This window comes from Agelaius tricolor, unplaced genomic scaffold (assembly GCF_023055355.1).
Source record: "Agelaius tricolor isolate 1412-34295 unplaced genomic scaffold, bAgeTri1.0.p SCAF_16, whole genome shotgun sequence".
Taxonomy (NCBI): Eukaryota; Metazoa; Chordata; class Aves; order Passeriformes; family Icteridae; genus Agelaius; species Agelaius tricolor.
In genome coordinates, this window is record NW_027269276.1 from 2,695,631 (window position 1) to 2,716,044 (window position 20,414).

The 20,414-nt window shown below is 51.0% G+C and overlaps 2 protein-coding genes across 9 annotated transcripts; one reads left to right on the forward strand and one right to left on the reverse strand.

The window, feature by feature from the left end:
- Nucleotides 1-989: 989 nt before the first annotated feature.
- RASL12 (RAS like family 12) lies at nt 990-20,400 on the reverse strand. Of its 8 annotated transcripts, none has more exons than XR_011681434.1 (7): nt 14,722-16,293; nt 13,748-13,864; nt 13,613-13,669; nt 12,471-12,544; nt 12,197-12,387; nt 5,881-9,433; nt 990-4,020 (listed from the first exon to the last, which is right to left on the reverse strand). XR_011681434.1 is itself a non-coding variant. In XM_071441213.1 (6 exons), exons 2-6 carry the CDS (start codon nt 13,854-13,856, stop codon nt 9,142-9,144), a joined length of 723 nt encoding a protein of 240 aa, XP_071297314.1. In that variant the 5' UTR covers nt 13,857-13,864; nt 14,722-16,293; the 3' UTR covers nt 990-9,141. The 8 variants fall into 8 exon arrangements, 6 of the variants coding, with proteins under 6 accessions (XP_071297314.1, XP_071297312.1, XP_071297315.1 ...); XR_011681433.1 differs by having other exon boundaries at nt 990-3,485; nt 3,782-9,433; XM_071441213.1 differs by having other exon boundaries at nt 990-9,433.
- On the forward strand, nt 16,250-17,815 carry KBTBD13 (kelch repeat and BTB domain containing 13). The gene has a single exon (XM_071441204.1). The coding sequence runs from the start codon at nt 16,376-16,378 to the stop codon at nt 17,756-17,758; it is 1,383 nt and encodes a 460-aa protein (XP_071297305.1). The 5' UTR covers nt 16,250-16,375; the 3' UTR covers nt 17,759-17,815.
- Nucleotides 20,401-20,414: the final 14 nt, after the last annotated feature.

The following is a 20,414-nucleotide window of genomic DNA, read 5'->3' on the forward strand; positions in this document are numbered from 1 at the left end:
TGACAACTCCAGTCCCACAGTGTCAATGATCCTGAGTGGTGTCACCCGTGGCCCCTTAACCCTGACCAGAAATTGTCCATGCTGCCTCAGTGCAAAGATAATGCAGAAAAACGTCAGGGACTGAAGGGGTGTTGACCCCAAAGCCACTGATCTGGCTCTGACAGCATTTGAAAAACAGAGTTCAGTTTCTGACTCCATGGACAGCTTCATTTTAACAGTGACAGTAACTCAGAGAATGTTTTCTTGTAAACTATGGGGTCAGAATCACCACTTAAAGAACTGTCTCCTCCCATAACGTAAGTATGAAAATATTTTATCATTATGCTAAGTACATTCTTTTCCCCCATGGGAAGATGGGTTATTTGTGTAGCTTTTAATGTAAATCACATACACAAATTCCCTGCACATCTAAATCACAGTCTATCCTACAATCTTTGACACTAGGAATTTCTGCAGCATGGAGTGTGAGAATCTGTAAATGTCCTATATGCCTGTGGAAATATGTAAATTATTTGGAAAATTGATGGCAGAATTTTATGTCAGATACATGAGGGAAGGATCAATTTAAAAAAATGAAATTTTGTGCTGCACTAAGCAGTGCTGTATATATTCCTTCCCTTTTTCATGTCTGTTTGCCCATCATTAGGGTTTTATTCTCTCAGACATTGAAGATGCCATTGTATCCTGTGGTGGTAATAAGGAGAAAAGAATGAAAAATTGCTGTTACAGATAAAAAAAAAGAGTCAGGCCATCCTAACTGGGGTGCTTACATTCCTGCACCCTGAGAAAAGGAGAATATGCTACCAAATGCAGGTAATTTCCTAATCAGTATGCGAAAATCAAATGCTCAAAAAACCTTACAATTCTCTGTTAACTGGGAAGTCCCATGAAAATACTTGGTTTAGTCGCAGGCAGTACACGTCAACTCTGGTCACCTCATCTTAGTGCATAAATGAAAGGTTATAGTAAAAATAAATATAAACAAGAGGCTAGCAAGGATGAAGGACTGGCTTGTGCTTGAGAAGAGATTAAAGCTCCCAGCATGGTTCATGTTGGAAGATGGCTTGGAAAGAAGGGAAAGTGAACAGTCTGACTTATCATAAACTGAGAACAATTCGTCATTGCACAATAACTAAGTGATTACAGACACTCATGGTTGTCAGGCCCCAAACATGAGGAGCGCTGTTCAGCACAGAGTGTAATTTCAGGCCTTATCTAAGATGGTGAAAAATTTGACCTCATGATATCTCAGATGCTGAAAAATACTCATGGTTTCCAGAGGCAGTGAGGGAAATTGCTGGAAGAAGGGCTGGAAGGAGATGTCCTGTGTGGTGACCACAAATACCACTTCTCTGAGGTCTTGGGTGAAGCCCTGGATTTTTCACCAGCACTTCAGAAAGGCCAGGGATGTACGTGTATGTCTGGGTTGCCCAAAAGTTGTGAGTTTGAACCCAGAATCCAGCTGCTGCTCGGTGTTAATTTCCAGGTATCAGATCCAGGCACTGAACATGTCATTGACACCGTGTGTAGAGTTTCACCTGCTGTTCCTCCAGGACTTAAGCCCAGAGATGGATTCTCACTTCTGGCTGTAGTTAAGGCTCCTGGAAATGCTGTAACCCCATGCTGAGCTTTTGCCAGACATATGCACAAAGTGATTAAAGTTTCATTTGCAGTGAGTTTTTGAAGTGGACTTAAATTCCTTCCAGTACACTTGCTCCCACGTAATTCATCCTTGGCTCTGCTATGACAGCACACTTCAAACACATTATGGCTGTTATTCATTATTATGCCTTCCACGTAATGTTCGTGAATTTTAACTGAAGATTTATTTTGATATAAATTTTTTCAGAATGACAGCAACTATCTGATTGTTTCACAAAAAAAAAAAAAAAAAATCTGGCTTTCCTGCTGCATTTGAACTCTGCTTTTGTACATGGAAAGAAAAAAAAACTCCAACCCTGAATGTTTAGTTATTCTGTAACCAGGCATTTCAGGTCAAAGACACTAAAGGGATCAAAAAAGATAAGCAAAATTAAAACACCAAGGTCAGACAAATTCTTCCCAAGAATAGTGAAGACAAATCTGAGGAGGAAACAGAACACAAATCAGATCTTATCTCTACTTTGCTTCCTGGCCAAAGATGCTGAAAGTGTCTCCAAGAAGTAAAAAGATATCTCACATTAACCAGTGCCAGTGTTGTCAGGAGAGACACAGAATCAAACACACCCTCGCTGGAGAGGAGCACTCCTGAGCATGTTTGTGGTTCTCTGGAAAAGGAGAGAATTACTGGGCACAAGAGCCAACTCTAACCAGTGGGGAACTGGTTTCATTTCCATGTACATCATGCTGAGTCCTAAACGTATCTCAGCCACCTACCTACCTGCATCCTGACCCTAGATATATACATCAAGCCATGTAGAAAATTGGGATGAAAAGGAACCTTCTGGGGTTTTGCAGTCACCATCCTTAGGTTACAGTCACCTCTTCACCATGGCCAGTGTCTCCATCCCTCTACTCAGAGATTGTTCTGTGGGGGCCAAGTGTCTTCTTTGAGCTTTCCCAAGGCCAGAGGGTTTGATTGTGAGACCACTTATGTCCTATTCCTGTGCACCCTGGCAACAAAAAGCTCCCAAAAATGCTAGAAAAGTGTTCCCCACTGTGGTGGCACTTCTAAAAAGATCCAGCTGGAATTGAGAAGGAAAGACAGCATGATTTACCGTGTGGTGGGTTGTCCTGCCTGGCCATGCCTCCAGCAGCAGGGAGCAGCTCTTGTTTCGTGGGGGATGTGTTTCTGAGCTCCCATCTGATTGCTGCCAGGCTGAGGCTGAGCAGTGAAACATCTCTGTTTGGGGAGCACACGTTTGCTGGGTGATATTTCACAGGGGCTGCCCAGGGAAACTCTGGATGTGAGATGGGATTCAAAGGATTAAGCACAATTAACAATTAACATTGAACAAAGCTTCAATGCCAAAGATCATAAAATCATAGAATGGCCTGGGTTGGAAGGAACCATAAAGATCATCTCATTCCAATAACCTTGCCATGGGCAGGGATGCCTACCACCAGACCAGATTGCACCAAGCCCTGTCAAACATGGCCTTGAGCACTTTATTTCAAGCTGAAAACCACCAAGAACAGGACAAACACATGGATACTACACCTGCCATCTGCAGTTCAGCTGGAGCTAACCAGAGCTAGCTGTGTGTCCCAAGCCCATTGGTGAGATGCATCTCTCTTGCTTTGCAGTGTGCAGCTCCATCCATGAATCAGCTATTTCAGGGGGGAGGAATCCTCCTTTCCCAATGTGGCTGTCACAAAAAGTAGCACATCAATCTGCAGAGCCTCTTAGCAGACTACTGACTTAGCCAGGCATTACCAGTACCTGTGAAACTGGGATGGCAAACTCTCTGACTGGTGCCTCAAGCTTTGCATGCAAAGTTGTCTGCTCTGGTAAGATGCTCTGAGAGCCTTAGAATGGCCATTCACTGGAAAAAAAAAAAGAAAAAAAAAGGATAATAACTGCTTTATCAGGGCATGCTTCCTGTATGCAATGAGGACTGAGCCAAGCAGAGTGAACATTATCATTTATTTTAAGTGAAGAGTAACTTATTACTGAGTGTCATTCTACTCAGCGTGCTCTTTTAATACTGATTATGCCAATAACTTGAGCAAATAAACTGGAAGTTGCTACAGCTCATTCTGTGGCAAAAGGTCATTCACCTCGTGCTGTAAATGGTCCCACTAAAGAGGTGTGTTTTTCAGGGGCTGGAGTGTACCTCACCTGTTGAACTGGCCTTCACACATGACTCAGGAGCAGAGTGAATCACAGCTGGTGGCATACCCAGAGCAGGAGCACAGGGAGCCTTGTATTACCACTGTGCTGGAGGAGATGTCTTCGGATGACTGGGCTTAAAGAAGAAATGTAGCTTCCTCCCTGCTGGGAACTCCACGTTTCTGGTGAGTTAGCAGAGATTAATGGGCATTCCTGCTGCACTGGCTGCTGGGTTAATTTATAGCTATCTGTAAAAAAGGGGTTATTTATTTATTCCAGTTAGAAAGCTTGAATCCTTGGAAATTTTAAATGAAGGCAGACTTTTTAAGGAGAGACTGTCTGAATGGCGAGTAAGAAGCAGGCTGAGGTAACTCCTGCATATTAAAACAGTCAAGAAAAATAACTTAGATATATATATAATATAACTTAGATTTTCTCTTTAGCTTTTTACTTTACAGAGATTAAAAAATAGCCCAGACTGCCTTCTTGCCTTAATATTTTAAATATTAAACAATTCCTTGTGTTCCTTAATGGAGCTCTGACCTTAATGTACCTTTATAAACCCTACCATCCATTTGTATGTCTGTGGTGTGACATTGTATATATATCCTCTATGAATCCCAAAGACAGGACATCCCACTTTAATACTGTGTTTGAAATAACTGATCCATTTTAACACAATCTACTAAGATAGGACAACCACCAGGGAGAGAGTCTGGATGACAAGAGGAGACTAATTTAAAAAGACTGAGATGTTCTAAATGCATTGTCCCATCCTGTGTAGTGAGTTTTGAATACAGAGCCCAGAGGGACATTATCATCTCAACAGAAGCTATACTTGATGGTCTTTCCAAAAGATTTCCCCCATCTTTACTTAAACCAGTATAATATGTATCTAAAGACTTCTCATTTGCAGAATGAGGGCAAAATGTATCTTGGTGAGCAGCCATGAATATCAGAGCTGACAGAAACCAAGCACAGGGTGGATTCACAGCACCATGTGCTGTGCCCTGGCTGGGAAGAGTCCACGTGCAGCTGTGGAGGTGTGTGTTCCTGTGTTCCCACATGGCACAGCCCCCTTGCTGGATTATGCCAACCTTCAGAGCACCAGTCCCTCAGCTCTGTCTTCTGCATGTGACATGTCTCAGATCTTCAAGGGCTTCCATTATGAGAAAGATTTTTACCATTTGAGTGCTGGGATCAATGCATAGAGCAAAAAGCAGTCCCTTGACATTTTCCTCTAGTATCTTGAGATTTCATTGAATGCCAGCAAAGTCTACATATCCACAAGAGGATTTGAAATAGCATTGTTGTGTGACTCTTTGTTCCTGAAATACATAATACTGTACAGATTTTGCAGCTTTTGATGTTAAAATCCCATTTGCAAGAAGAAAGAAATTACAAAGATGTTCAGGAGTCAATATAAACTCAAAATAACACAGGTAAAATGTTTCTTGAGAGGCACTGGCCTCTTTGTTCTTTCTGCCTCCTTCCATAGGAGAATAAAATGCATGAGCTCTCTCTCATTTGAGCTTCCCCTGTTGTACCCAAGCTGGGAATCAACCTCAGAAGGGTCTTGGGTGAGGGACAGGCGACCAAAGTGCACATTTGGTGCAGAGGCCTGGATCTAAGGGCTCGTCCCTGTCCCTCAGCCACCAGAGTGTCTGCTGAGATGTGCAGCAGGGGAGCAATGGGGAAGAGCATCCCCCACCTGTCCCAGCTGGTCTCGTGGAGCAGCGCTCGCCCACGGTGGGATGTGGGCAGCAGGGCAGAGCAGCTGGGTGGGGGAGGCTGTGGGAGATGCCTTGAACAATCCCTTCCAGGCTGGAAGATCCAAGCTCCTCAGAGCATGTCCAGCCCAACTGTGGGAGTCACCGTTTTCTTACTGGGGAAACTGGTGGTTTAGGCAGAATTCTGCTCAGTCTCTACTGGAGTAGACACACTGACCTGACAATACTTTGGTTTGTAGCTTTGATGAATGAAACTAATTTTGTTAATGTGATTTAGATGTAAGAGATATGTAAAATACCAGAAGTTTCCCTTAATGTCTTTAACTTAAATGTCCTGTTAATGCACAATAAGTGGTCCATTCTGCTGCTGTGTTTTACCTGCAAAGTTCTGGCCTCCCATGTCTGGGGAGATTTGGCTGCTGGTCACTACTTGATGAAGTAGCAAAGCAGCTTTCCAGCATCCCTGCTGTGCACAGACACCAGGAGGTAGCCCACAGCTTATGAAACACCTAAGGGGAAAATCAGCAACATGCTTGTCAAATATTCCTCTTTGAGCAAATGATTACTCAGAAGCCTTGCACAGCAAGATTTAACACATTCAAGTGCCACTTCTTATTAGGGTGTAGCTGACTTGTAACTTATTTTCATTGGCACCAAGGCCTTATTTCCTCCTTTGTGAGGGGCGATCCATGTGAATAAGCTAAAGGTTACCTGGATGGAAGGGTAATTGGCACACCTAACTGCAGGGAGCAGCTTTACCCGTATTTTCTGAAATACAAAGTGGACCACGTACTTGAGAGTCCCCTCCTCAAAGAATTGCTAGCAGGTGGTTTTCTGGCAGCAGGGAGTAAGCCTGCATGCCTGGTTAGCTATAAAATGTGAACTTTGAATTGTGAAGACATTGAGAATGGGGGGGAAAATAGTAGCAATCATTAGGTCTATAACCGACGGGACAAATGTTTCCCTGAGGAGTCAGCAGCAGCGTTGTTGACACGCCTGGCACAGTGGAACATGCTTGGGAGCAAGTTTCAAACAGCACCAGGCCACACAGCAAAGGCAGGTAAAACCTGGGAGTATCAGACGGTCATAAAAGTCTTCATATAATAATTAATGGCCTGTGGGGCCAGAATGTCTGAGGGATGCATGTGTGTTGTGGTGTGGCTGACCTGCCAGTGAGTGATGGCCAGTGAGCCGTGGGCTGGGGAGAGCCACCTCAACATCTCACCAGCTCACAGTGGGCAGCCAGGAACCCCTGCTCAGGGCAGGTCCCTTCGAAGGACACTGAAGAACTAATTTGAAGGAGCAGCCATAAAAGTTGGATTGATGCCACTAATAAATGAGGGACTAAAGGTCAAGGAGGACTCTCTGTTTCCTTGAGGGATGGGAGACACCATAGCCTCAATGGCAAGCCAGCCTTGCCTCCTCTTGGAGCTCAGCCTTCCACTTCCTCATCTCCACACCCATATTCTGCCATCCATGGGTTGGCAATAGGTAATCACATGCAAAGTATGTTCTCTAGGGATTATGGCAGGGGAGCAAGCAGGGAAGCTTTGTTAGCTGGGGAGGGGCTGGCTCACAGCAGCTGAGCTCACATCTGTACAGGTTCACCTCGGGCAGCAGATGCTGTGCCAGACTCCTCTGCTGTCACCTTGGTGGCCCAGGGATTTCTGAACCCTGTCCTGGCAGGTCAGACTCACGTTCTCAGGAGGAAACAGATGCAGGGGTACATGAGATTCCCTCTCTGAAAAGAGCTGGAGTAGGGAGGGGAATCAGGTTCTTTCTCAAATCCTTAGTCTCTCTCTCTTTTGCAGGCATCTCCACGCTGAAGAAATACTGTGAAGGTGTGATCCATCCCATCTGCATACACAAATATGAAGTTCTTCTGGATAATCCCATTTTTCCTGCTGCAAGGTAGAGTCTTGGCTTAAAGGATAATGATGTGGGTGAAGCAGGTCACATGTGCAAAGACCTTAACTTCCTGGAAATATAGTTTCTTTCTATGGGGCTATTTTCCTCCATATACACCAGCAGCAGCCTGACTCAGCCAAGGAAAAAGTCACACTCCTGCTCCAGAACCAGGTGTCATTCCCATCTGCATTCTGCGTGCATGTTCTGTGCTGGGGGTTGGCCACACTTATATGTTGGTTTCTCTGCAGACACTGAAGCTTTTCTGATAAAATTTACTAGAGTCAAGCTATGTATACAAGCCAGCCTGATTTCTTGCTGGAGGACTGCAGTCCAGATTCAGATTTGCAGGACTGGTCTGGGCAAGGCAACTCTTTGGTGAATTGTGGCACATGGAGCTGCCTCTCCTTGGTGGGAGATGGGGGATGTGGAAAGGCTCTATCAACATTCTGAAGTCTTTGCAGCCCTGCTGCCTCACCATAATGGGGTCTGCAGCCAAAAACACTCTCCACTTCTCAGTGCATGACATCAGGCTGTGCACTCAGGGCTGCATTCTGCCTCCTTAGAGAGACATGCTGGGCAACCCTGGGAGTGAAGGGGAAGGTCACCTCCAGTCTGAAGAGCTGCAGTGAGTGACTATTGCATCTTTGTCTTTCCACCACAGCTGAGGCAGAGCACAAGTACTACCCAACCACCCTGGCCAGCACACACATGGATGAGCACACAGCAGGCAACGTTACCCTTCCACTGGGCTTGGAACTGGAACAGCTGGAGGAGCTGCTCTGGTTCTTCCGCAGAGAGGACCGTAAGTCCCATTGGCGTTCCTGGGCTGAGACACAGTCCTTGGCTGTTGACTTTCTTGCCTAACCGAGATGCCTGAGGAGGTGATTTACCCCAGACACACAAACCCTCAGTCTTGCCTCTGAAATAAGCAGGCCATAGGTGAAGATAGGCAGGAGGCTTTGCTGAGATTCTGTCTCTGGGGTTCAGCCTCTTTCTAGGCAGAGCCTGCCAAGAGAGCAAAGGTCTCCTGTGATTTTGGCAGGGTGGAGGGAGCAGATTGACATAGCAGCAGGTCAGCGTCATGAGGATCAACTTCAAAGCCACAAAAATCAAGGACAGAGCATCTTGGACGTCCTCAGAAAACCCCTGGCCAGGCTCTAAGGGTCACACTGTGCTGTGCCTGCTAACACTGCCTCTCTGCTTTCCCTCAGCCTCAACGTGGAATTACTCTGTTCTTGCGCTGTCCCTCGCGACCATGATTTTGGGTCTCATTCTTCTGACCATTAACATTGTGCGAAACAGGTGAGACAGGAAAATTTGAGAATCTTTTGGTGTGTGGTGGTGCCCTGAAAGCCTCCCAGGCAAACAGCCACAGGGGTTTGGCAGGGCAGGACAAGCCCTGAGTGATGGGGAAGAAGAGCAAACTCCCTTTGAACCATTTTTTATTATAAAAACTTTCCTGATGCCTGCTCGCTTTATGTCACTTGGAACAAACCCCTTGTCTGGGCCCTGGATGGAATAGAGAGGTCTGCACAGCTCTGCCCTGCCCAACAGGGCTGCTGGGAGGGAAGTGACGGTAACTGTGGTGTGAGGTGCTCTCTCCTAAGTACAGGGGCTCTGGAGCAGGACTCCCAGCCTTTCCTCATCCACATCCTCACACAATCCCCCAGCTGAGGAGCAACTTGCTGTTTGCTAGGGCGCGAAAACTTAGCACTGTCAGAGCTGCCGTCTTCAGGGGAGAGAAACGCTAACGCTGTGAGCCTGCCTCGCTCTCCCTCTAGCGATGGCTGGCTGCTGGCGCCAGGAGCTGGGTGCTCTCCAAGAGGGAATCGCACAGCTGTGTGTGCTCAAACACTTCAGAGCACTTACCTGGCGCAGCTTACCTGGCGGCGTTTGCCCGCAAGCAGCTGGCGTGTCCCAGGAACACGGTGTAAATTGATGGCTGTGACCCTCACCAGGGTTGGTGCCCTCAGATGTGAGCTGGGCTTGCTGCTTCACTTCGTGTGTCCTTGTTGTGCCTTCCCTGCAGGAAAAGGAAGATCCTCGTGAATGGAGAAACAGCACAGCCCACACAGGAGGCTGACCTCGATGCCAAGCAAGCCCTGATGCCTGTGCAGGAATACAACCTGGCTGAGCCACTAAAGCAGCAGCCAGGGCCCCAGAGACCAGGGGACGTGATGGTCCAGTGGAAAGATGGGACTGTCACATCCCTGTACACAGAGACGTCTGAGGAGGCCATATAGTGGCAGCTGGAATCAGCCCATTTAGGCCTTAAGGAAGGTATCAGAATGTCTCAATTCACAGGGGTGCAAGTTTAAAAATGCAGTTTAGCCTGGAGAAAGAAAAGTGTGAAACAAGTAAGCAGCAGAGTTCCACCTGCAGGATGGGCCCTGGGCTCAGCTCCTGCCTGGCTGGTGTTCCCCCACTGCTCTGGCTGCTTCCAGATTTCCCTCCAGTGCCAGCTTCGTCTCCTCCCTCAGGTGCTGCAAACAGGTTTGACCTGAGCCAGGGAAGTAAGTGGGAAGCTTGCCCTGCAGTCAGCCAGGGAAAGCACCCTCACTTCCCATCAGGAAAACAGCAACACTGAAGCTGAGACATTTTTATTATTTTCAGAATTCTCTTTATTAAAATACTTTCCAAAGTGGTTGATCAAAATGCCATATTGAATCTGTCAGTAAGGTCATATATATATATTTATATGGCTATATGTACAAATATACACATGGATATTTTACTCTGCAAAGTAACTGCAACTCCAGGGAGAAGCAGAACATTTAATCTGATAGAGCACCTGAAACCAAACATCCAGCCCTTGACCCTGGCTCAGGCACAGGTAGAGCCTGGTCTGCTCCAGGATTCCCTTTGTGTCCTTCACTGGGCACGTGTAGAAGCCATGAAATAATTTAGGACTTTATTGGAAATACATCAGTCTTTTAAACACAGACTTTGCAGACCATGTCCTTGTCAGCAAAGCATCTCTTTGCAAAGCCTTAGGAAAGGGATGCTATTGTGTAAAAAGTTAAGCAAAAAAGCAGCAATTTTGGTGTGACTTAGCTTGATGTGTGGCTGTGGGTTACAGGCTACCTGAGGCCTTTAAGCAGCTGAAACATTATCTGCACCTTTTTTATCTGGGTTTAAAAAAAATAAAAATTCAAAAATTCCTCCTACTTATTGCTTAGTTGGGGACCTGTGGGATGAATGAGATGGGTGCCTCCATGCTGGATTAATGATTAGTTCCTCATTCCTGGCTCCTGTAGGTGCAGGCCAGGTGCCCAAGCAGGCTGGTGGCCGTGGGGTTGGCCCTTCCCCTCCCAATGGTATCCACAGCTCCGGCTCCTCTGGAAGCTGCTGCATACTCACAGAAAACTGGGCTGGCCCCAGTGGCAGTGGCAGGACAGGGTGCAAACACCGGGCAGGGGCAGGCAGAGCAATGCCACAGCCCATGTCAGACCCTTGGCACTTTGCCTGCTCGCCAGGTTGCCACTGCTGGCTTTGCCCCAGCACAGAGACCGGGGCCACCGTCTGCCAGCAGCTGCTGCAGTGCCCGTGAGTCCATCATGGAAGGTCCCAGCTCCTGTGGAGCTGTGGGGATGGATGAGGGTCTCTCTCCTCCCTCTCTGCAGCCCACAGGGACGTGTCCTAAAATATCTTGAAGCCTTTCAGCAAGGTGAGCGTGGGAGCCTTCCTTTTGCTCTGAGCCCGCGAGGATTTGACGGTGACCAGCTTGGCCTGGGCCACCGAGGGCATCTCCTTGTAGTTGACAGGGGAGAGGGTGTTGAAGGTGCAGGTGGCCAAGCTGTGGTGGGTGGGCAGGGCCACCGGCGTGGCCACGGGCGGGCAGGGCCGCTCCTCGGAGATGAAGAGCGGCCGCACGGGAAGGTTCCACTCCGCCTGGCGCCGCACCTCCCGCACGGCCTCGTGGAACACGTGCTGCACCCGAGCGAAGTCCTGGCATGCTGACACCTCATGGAAGAGGCACCCGAACCTGCTGGCGAGGGACATCCCTTCTGCTGAGAGCACCTGCCTGGCAAGAGCAGAGGGGATGGGTTCAGGATCCCTTGGGGCACGGCAGCCACCCAAAAAAGGTGCAGGTAACAGATCATGCATCCCATGCCTCCTCAAAGAGCACCAAGGTAGCACTTGCCCATCCCTGCCCTGGGACATGAATCCAAAAGAGTTTTGCTTTTCCCAAAATCCCAGAGTAATGGTCTCTTTGTGTCCCTGGGGAATCACACAGCTTCTCCTGTTAGGGATGTGTTCCAGGAACCCAGGGGTGGGTGTGATGACAGTGCACTGGGAAGCAGGGAGGAGGAGATGGGGCAGGTCCTTGCTGTGGGGAGGGGGATACCTCCATCCTGAGAGCATGAGGGCTCCAGCAATGCATGTGACTCAGGGGCCCGTGGGACCACAGAGCAGCACAAAAGGCCAGAAAAACATATTGGGCACATCCAGTCCTGGCAGTGGGGCTGGAACTAGAGGGCTCCCGGGAAAGGAAGGGCATGTCCAGAGGGGCTTCTCTGGCTCAAGCCCTGCCAGGGATGGTGACGCTGCCTCAACACTCAGCCAAAAAACATCCTACTGAAAATACCAATGGGCTCAAAATAAACACATCAGCCCTGGGGCAGGAAAGCAGAAAATTCAGGGATGTGGGAGGATGTTCAAATACTAATGGGGGTGGAAATACCCGTGAAGAAATCAGATTTGGGTTGTGCATCCCAGCAGGAGGGACGGGGATCTGTGAGCTCTCTCCCACGGGGAGCAGGCAGCCTTACCGCGTGCCCGGTACCTGTACTGCTCCATGTCCAGCTTGTTTCCCAGCAGGAGCACGGGGCAGTGGCGCTGGCAGCCCCGCGCGTGCAGGGCGAGCACCTCGAGGTAGCGCTGGCAGCCCTCGAAGCTCTTCCTGCTGTCAATGCTGTAGACAACCAGGAAGGCGCTGGCCCAGCACAGGTAGCGCTCGCAGTTCCCAGGGCCATCCTGGGGTGGGAGGAGTGGCTGAGCCCCAGTCCAGTCGTGGTCCAGCCATGGTCCAGCTGGTAACCACACCCCCAATGCCTTACCTGGTCAGCAGTGTCCATCACCTTCAAGAGCACAGGCTGCTGGTCCACCAGCTCCTCCGAGGAGTAGGTGTCCTCTGCAAGAAGAAGGGTGGTTGTAAGGATGGGCTGGCACATCCTGTCTTCTTCAAAGCCAAGCAGAACCCAGGATGCTTGGAATACCATGGAAAAATTTCAGCCCTGATGAGGAGCATCCTCCACCAATTCCTCCCACCTTACTCCTTCCTGAGACAACATTATTTTGAGGGACTGGTGGTGATGTTGCTGGGCAAGCCTGGCTAGGAGCAGTTATTTCTCCCCGTGCTGCAAGCGTGGGCTCCCACAGGAGAAGGAGGGAGGGGAAGGAGCTTGGCACAACAATCGCTGCACCCAGGGCTTGGCCCTTATCTAAAAGCCATGGCCTGATGAGATAAAGCAAGATGGGGGCTTGACATGGGACTGTTTCCCAATAAATCAAGCGAGAGGAGCAGTCCTTTCTTTTGGAAGGAGATCAGGCAGGGAGAGCCATTGAGCCATTCCCCCAGGAGAAAGATGCTTTCTTTGGGCCAGCTTTTAACCGATGTGTTTCGGAAAGGTTTTGACGTGGGAAGATAAAACCACATTCCCAAAAATATCTGAGGAAGAAAGGATTTATCCTTCTTTCTAAGAGTCACTGAATTATTAGGGGCTGGAGTTGGTTCTTGGACAAGGTCCATATCTCCTTAATGTCCCCGATAAATCATTTATGGTTCTTCCCCACAGCCTGGAGTCAGGCCTAGGAAAATAGTAATTAATTACTTAAATGAGTGGAAAAAAAATGCCCAGAACTGCTCACTGCAAAACTCAGCCCTAGGGTTGCCTGCTGTGCACCCGTCCTCGTTTCCTCAGCCTTTTCCCTGCCCAATAGACATGAGATGCTCCTCAAAGAGCATCAAGAATTCAGCTTTTGGTTTTTTGGGGACAATGCGAGGAGCCAACGTTCCCATGGGAAGTCCCCCCAGAGAGGGCACTGCTTTCACCTCTGTTTTCACAAATGATTTTGGGTCAAATCCAGCCCTTCTTCTTGTTTTTTATATAATTTTGGGTGGGTTGTTTTTTCTTTCCCCTTACATGCCACATTCATGGGAAATGGGAAGGATGCTCCATGGGATAAGAACGTGCCTTACCCAAGTTGGGATCATATTCACTGATGAACCTCTTGGTTAGAAACTTCACGGTCAGAGCTGCAGGAGGTGAAAGAGGCAGGTGAGGCAGGTGTCCCCTGACAGCAGCTCCCCGATGCCCTGCCCTGCCCGTCTCACCTGACTTGCCGGCCCCTCTGCACCCCAGGATGGCCACGTTGCACTCGGGGAGGGGACTCTGGGGCGGCCGCTCGCTGCTGGCTCGGGGTTTGCCGAACATCGAGGACATCCTTGGTCCTGCGGGACAGAGCGGGGGGACATGGAGCACCCGCTGCCACGTCGGATGGGGACCTTCTCACTGCCTGGCTCGTGGGTGCCCCAGCCTCGGGGAGAGAAGGGCTCAGCAGCACCAGGGTGGGAGATCCCCTCTCCTCCATCCGCATCCTGAGCCTGGCTGGCATCCTCATCCCACAGTGGCGGCCAGCACCCCACCGAAAGGACCCCCCAGCCCTCTGCCTACCCCTCACACCCCAGAAAGAGAAGAGAAACGCAGCCTCCCACCTTAAAACCCACGGCCGGAGGGGACGCGGGGTTCTCCGTGAGCGCGGGGCCGGGGCAGCAGCGGCCCCTGCACGGCCGGGGCTGCGATGAATGAGGCAGGCGGAGGCGAGCGCGGCTCCCGCTGCTCGGGCTCCAGCCAAACTCCTTGTAAGGAAAGCTGCCACGCCGCGGGGCTGGACACGCTACCCCGGCCACCCCGAGGACGGTCCCCCCGGCAGAGCACACGCCGGCACCCCGAGCTCCCCCGGCTTCGGGCAGGGACCCCCGGGCCCAGACCTGCCGTGCCTCGGCTTGGTGGCCACCTCGCCGCGTCCCGGCACCTTCCTGAGCGCTCAGCTCCTCGCTGTGTCCCCAGCGAGCCCAAGCCTGGTCCCTCTGCCCTGGCTGAGGCCGGCGCACTCATCACAGCTCCCGCAGGCAGGAGCAGACCCGGAGCTGCCTGTGCAGCCACCCTGGGCGCCACCTGCCCGGCTCCTTCGGACGCAATCAACACCTTCTGCTGCTTCGGCAGAGGCTTTCGAGGGAGAGAAATACCCTTTTGCCACCCAAAAGCCTCCGTGCCAAGAGGAAGAGGGAGCCCGGGGAGTACTCACCAGTGCCCGTACCAATCCATCAGCCGGCACCCAGTGGCTCTGAGCCTGAGTAGGTGGCGGAGGCTGAAGTCAGCGTTGTCATGGTGATCACAGCCATTTGGGATAGGGCTCGATGCCCGGGACCACAGGATGCGGCCCCTGGGCCGGTCCCGAGGGACTGCGGGGGGGCCACAGCCGAGGCTGGGGGGCCGAGGCTGCTCCGTGGCCATGCGGGGCTGCTGCACCCTTGGGAATATTGCCCGTTAATACAGGCAGGATATTTTTAAACCCTCCCAAAATAGTCTGGGAGTGTGGAAGTCCCTGCAAGCCCCAGGGATGGGGAGGATGGGGATCACAGGGATAACTCCCCTGCAGGAAGCAGAGCCCCTCTGGGGACCCTTTACCCCAGACCCCCTTTGGTCACAGGTCTAGGGTGCTTAAAAGCAATTGGAACTAAACATGGTATTTTAAGCTGGGTATCCATGAGGATCAATGACAGCGGTCTAAGTGCAAAATTCTCCCATTCTTCCCTAAACTTGGATTTTTGGGGGAACCCGCTGTGGCCATGATCCTGAGGCAACAGCTTTGCCATCATGCACTGCCTGGAAAGTTCCCAGCTGCTGGGATGAAGGGGTTAAGGAGGGAGCAGAAAATAGACCTTCAACAGGATGAGCTGCTCAGGTTAAATTATTCATCAAAACAAAACACCAGCTGCAAACTAATCACAGGTAGTGATGGGGAGATCCAGGAAGGAGCCCCCAAGTGAGCCCTGTTGTCAGCCTTCCTTGGCACCCCATGGCGGAGCTGAAATGGGATTTCTAGCCAGAAAAATCTGTGATTAGCACACTAACAAGTGATGTGCCACAAATAACACTTTTCCTCACTGTCAAGCTCTGTGTCAGTAAACAGGGGTTTATCTCTTCCCACAGCCAGGTATTAAGGGGAGCTGGGCAAGCCCTGAGGCCAGAGGGGAGGTTTTTGGTGAGAAGAGGTTGCTGCACTTCCTTTTTCTCACCATGAGATCCCCAGGTGAAGCACAGGCTGGTTTATGGCTCCTTGCAGCTGGGATGGATGGGGTTGCAGATGCTGCTGCCATAGAGAGGGTCACAAAGGAAAGTCTCTCCCTGCCCATGGCAACACTTGAGGAACAGCCAAGCCCCTTTTCCATGGCCGAGCTGGGTGGCAATGAGATTTGCTGATGTTGTTTACCTCCCTGGGCTGTAAACTCCACATTTTAAAGGGAAAAAAAAAATATTGTGGCCAGATGTTCTTCCCAGCCATGCAAGTGTGTTGCCCTCCCCAGCTTGGGGACTGTTTTGTAGGGCATCATTAGAAGGATGCTTGAGAGTGGAGAGAGCAAAACCTGCTATCTCCTGAGTGGCTGGGCATACTCCGTGGGATGATCCAGGCACCTCTGCCATGCCCAGTGCTGGCTGGTGACGCTGGAACCCTGCCTGAGCTCGGGGGGGCAGCTGAGCCTGGTGGATGCCTTTGAAGGGCCCCGGTCACGAGCTCAGCTATCTTTAGCCCAAGGTATTTATATTACAAGGCCGCCGGGCAGTGCAGCAAAGGCATCAAAGGGTGGAGAAGGCCGGAGGGGGCTGTGCAGGGTTACAGCACAGAGGGGCATCGGGTGCTCCCCCACCCCTGAGAGCTGCTGAGGTCCCAGGTGAGGATGACCCCAGAGGAGGAAGGTTCCCAGGCAGGACCCCCGCAGCGGGTGCGTATCCGGGTGGAGGAGCAGTCATTCTCGGTGGAGAAGTCCTTGCTGGTGGAGAGCAGTGAGTACTTCCGTGCCCTCTTCCGCTCGGGCATGAGGGAGAGCACGCAGGAGGAGATCGGGCTGGGGGAGCTGAGTGCAGCCGGGTTCCTCGCCATGCTGCGGGTGCTGGCGGGCGAGAGGCCCATCCTTGGCAGCGAGGAGACCTTCCAGGCAGTGGAATGTGCTGCCTTCCTGCAGGTGAAGCCCTTGGCCAAATACTTGATCCACTCCATCAACTCTGACAACTGCATCCTGCTGTACCAAGCCGCTGCCATATTCGGCCTCCTGGATCTCTTCCACTGCGCCGCGCTCTACATCAGGGACAGCTACACTGAGCTGGAGGAGTACCTGGACTGCCTCTCCGATGACCTGCTGGCCTATGTGGAAGCCCTCCTACCCAGCACCTTTGTGGCAGTGGGAGCCCACACACCCACCTTTGAGTTCTTGGAGGACCTCTCCAGGACCATCTGCTACCTGGACGAGGAGACCAACACATGGAGGACCCTCTCCTGCCTTCCACTGAGCGCCAGCACATTCCTAGCCGGCATGGCAACTATGGATAACAAGATCTACATCGTGGGCGGCGTCTACGGGGCCAACAAGCAGGTGGTGGAGAGCAGCTTCTGCTACGACGCTGATGCCAACGCCTGGAGCGAGTTCCCCAGCCCTCACCAGCTGCGCTACGATGTCAGGCTGGTGGGCCACGAGGGCTACCTCTACGCCATTGGTGGTGAGTATGAGAAGATCTCACTCAAGTCTGTGGAGAGGTACGACCTGGCCTCCAGCACCTGGACATTCGTCTCTGACCTGCCGCAACCGAGCACGGCAGCGCCCTGTGCCCAAGCCTTGGGGCAGATCTTCGTTTGCTTGTGGCAGCCGCTGGACACCACTGTCATCTACGAGTACGAGACCCAGCAGGACGCGTGGCTTCCTGTCACCGAGCTCAAGCGCCACCAGAGCTACGGGCACTGCATGGTGGCCCATCGTGACAACCTCTACGTCATGCGCAACGGCCCCTACGACGACTTCTTGCGTTGTGTCATCGACTGCTTCAACCTGACATCCCGGCAGTGGAGCGCCCTGCCCGGGCAGTTCATGAACAGCAAGGGAGCTCTCTTCACTGCCATCGTCAGGGGTGACACCATCTACACTGTCAACAAGATGCTGACGCTCCTCTACTCCGTGGAAGAGGACACCTGGAAGCAGAAGAAGGAGCGGGCAGGTTTCCCACGCAGCGGCTCCCTGCAGACCTTCCTCCTGCGGCTGCCAAGACGTGACCATGACATCGCGACGTAGCTGGTCCCCCATCCCACGTCAGGATGCTCTCCTTGCACATGGCCTCAGCTCTGCACTCACTGCTCCCCTAGGCTCCTCTCCTCCTCCACGGAGCTGTGCTCAGGTCCAGGGATGCATCATGTTGGACCTTGGAGGTGACATTAGACCCTGCCAGAGGGAAAGGGCAGCTGCAGTCTGCCTCTTCCTGCCCTGCACGGGCACAAAGTCCTGTCAGCCATGAGCTCACAAGCCAGCTGTGTGGAGGACATTGTGGCTTCTGCAGAGGACAGATTCCATAGAGATGCAAACATGGGATTTATTTATTCTGACTGCACTCGGAGGGTGTGCAGCATTCCACCTCCTTTCTGCCGTGATGGGAATCATTCATTACATGCTGGAATTAAAAGGAAAGCTATAGAAAAACTTCTCATTACTGTGTTTTTCATTTACTCTTGAGTTTGGGGTTTTTACCCCCATGCTTCAGAAGGAAAGTACCTCCTAAAAGGGATCTGTGTCAGGACCTGCTTCTGCCCCTGAATGCTTTTTCAGCTGTGGCTCAGTTTCAGAGTCTTACGTGGGAGTGCACTTCCCACAGAGCCCCACACTCCCCTGGGAATTTTCTGTGGCTGCAGCAGGGTCCTGGTAGGAGCAGGGTAGATGGGGAGTGAAGGAAAGCAGCTCCTTGGCATCAGGTTTTTAATGTGCCAAGGGTTTTCTGGGACCTGGGAACCATCAATCACCCCCCTCAGGCCCCAGCACAGACCCAACGGGGTGGCAAGTGCTGGCTCTCACCAGAGACTTGCTTGAGCCAAGTCAGGGTCTTTTGAGGACATGGCAAAGCTTGGAAGTACAGAGAGTGCCAAAAGGGAATGAGGGCTAGGGAGCCATTACATGGTGATACCAGGCTTGCAGAGCTCCACAGCTTCCCATCAGATTCCACTACCTGGTGTTGAGGGTTCACAGCCCTCAACACCAGCTCTGGGGACAGCTGGGTAGCACAGAGCTCCCCTTTGTGACCACGGACCACGGCAGCAGCAAACCCAGACCCCAGCTCAGCTGGTTTCCCATCCATGGGGCAGGCTTTGGGCTGCCCGTGCTATCCAGGCCGGAAGGGAGCGGAAGGGATACCAGCTGGGATGCCTCAAATAACTCCGCTGCTGATCTCCGCCAAGTTCTCAGCATTTTCACAACAGTTCCCGCATTTGAGAATAAACCCACTCAATGCAACTGCAAACCAAAACAAACCAGAAAACCCCAGCTTGCACCCACAGCCAGATGGAAAACCACTGGATGAGCCTTGTCCCCATGTGCTCTCTGCCACTGGGCCAGGCCACCACCCCAATGTCACCTGTGAGGGGACTGCGTCTGGTGGAGCTGCAGGTCTGGTGGTGGCACAGGGGAGGCAGGGGACACTGACAGACCTGTCCCAGCTCTGCATTGTGGGCACTGGGAGCTGAGCAGCATTGCAGTCCCCAGGTGGAATGTTACAGCAACCCATCAGATCAAATCATTGTCCCCTTCCCAGACAAAGCCAATTAACATTTCACAGAATTCTGTGAATTAACATTTCATGTTGTCTTTTCCTGAGAGCAGTGCATGGAAACATGTTGCTTTAAAACAATTTTAAGCTGAACAAACAGCTTAAACATCCATTAAAATGAAGTTAAAATAATTCCGTTACTAAAATATTTATGTTGGGCTCCTGTGGCCAACCCTAGAGCACAGAACTTGGCAGGCTCACCCATTCCCTCCAGCTCTGACACCAAGTGATACAACCTTCTCCCCACCTCCACATGCTGCTCGACAGTTCAGGGGTTTACAAAGATATTTGTCAACAAAATGCAAAAGGTTTTAAGATTTTAAGTGTAGCTCTTGAGGGAAAGTGTGAGTCTTGGCAGGCAGCTGAGAATGGCATGGATGTTCCCAAGAGCCATTTGTTGCATTCATCAGTCCAGACTGTGATCCAGAAAGTAACACAAGATAATTTTAGCTGCAAAGGAAGGAAAAAAGATACATTTCTTACCTCTGCAAGAAATGATCCAAGATCCAGGACCAAGCAAACCACTAAGGAGGGCGAGAAGCTGCTCAGCCTTTGCACAGTGAGTTGGCACAATGCTGCCAGTGTGCTTTGCTCCACCAGAATTTAGCACCACTGGCACCAGCACAGCACCCTTATCTTCCCCTTTCCATCCTCACGGTGTTTGCTCCGCCAAAGATCACAGCTGGAGGCGACGTGATCTGCCTAATCACAGCTTAACCTCTTGCAAGTCTCACTTCTAAGGTGACATCATCTTGGCAAGGGGGAATGTAAGGAAAAGCTGTCTGTAGATGGACTTGCCTTATATGGGCCGTATCAAAAATAAAAGCTTGTATAACCAAGGGAAAGCAGGAGGAAAAACAGAGCTGGGAGTTCCAAAAAGAGCCTGTGAGCTCCCCAGGAATATCTCCCTAGGACATACAGGGTGCCACATTTCCCATTTCAATGCCATTACAGAAGAGCAGGAATAAAGCATCCTTGGGGATGGATGGGTCAACTCCCCCAACACCTGGATGCCAATTTTCCCTGTTGCATCCAGGCAAGAATCAATGCAGCCATGGAGAGCTGTACCTTCCTGTTGTTGTCTGGCACCCACCTGGAGATCCAGGGAGAAGGGACATAGTGTTTTACCTTGATGGC

Excerpts from the sequence above, each read along its gene's own strand:
- RASL12 (XM_071441211.1), bottom strand. The coding sequence starts at position 13,856 with ATGTCCTCGATGTTCGGCAAACCCCGAGCCAGCAGCGAGCGGCCGCCC. Across the intron at positions 12,388-12,470 it reads TGATGGACACTGCTGACCAG|GATGGCCCTGGGAACTGCGA; the intron begins GTAAGGCATTGG and ends CTCCCACCCCAG. Across the intron at positions 11,435-12,196 it reads CTGGACATGGAGCAGTACAG|GCAGGTGCTCTCAGCAGAAG; the intron begins GTACCGGGCACG and ends TGCTCTTGCCAG.
- KBTBD13 (XM_071441204.1), top strand. The coding sequence starts at position 16,376 with ATGACCCCAGAGGAGGAAGGTTCCCAGGCAGGACCCCCGCAGCGGGTG.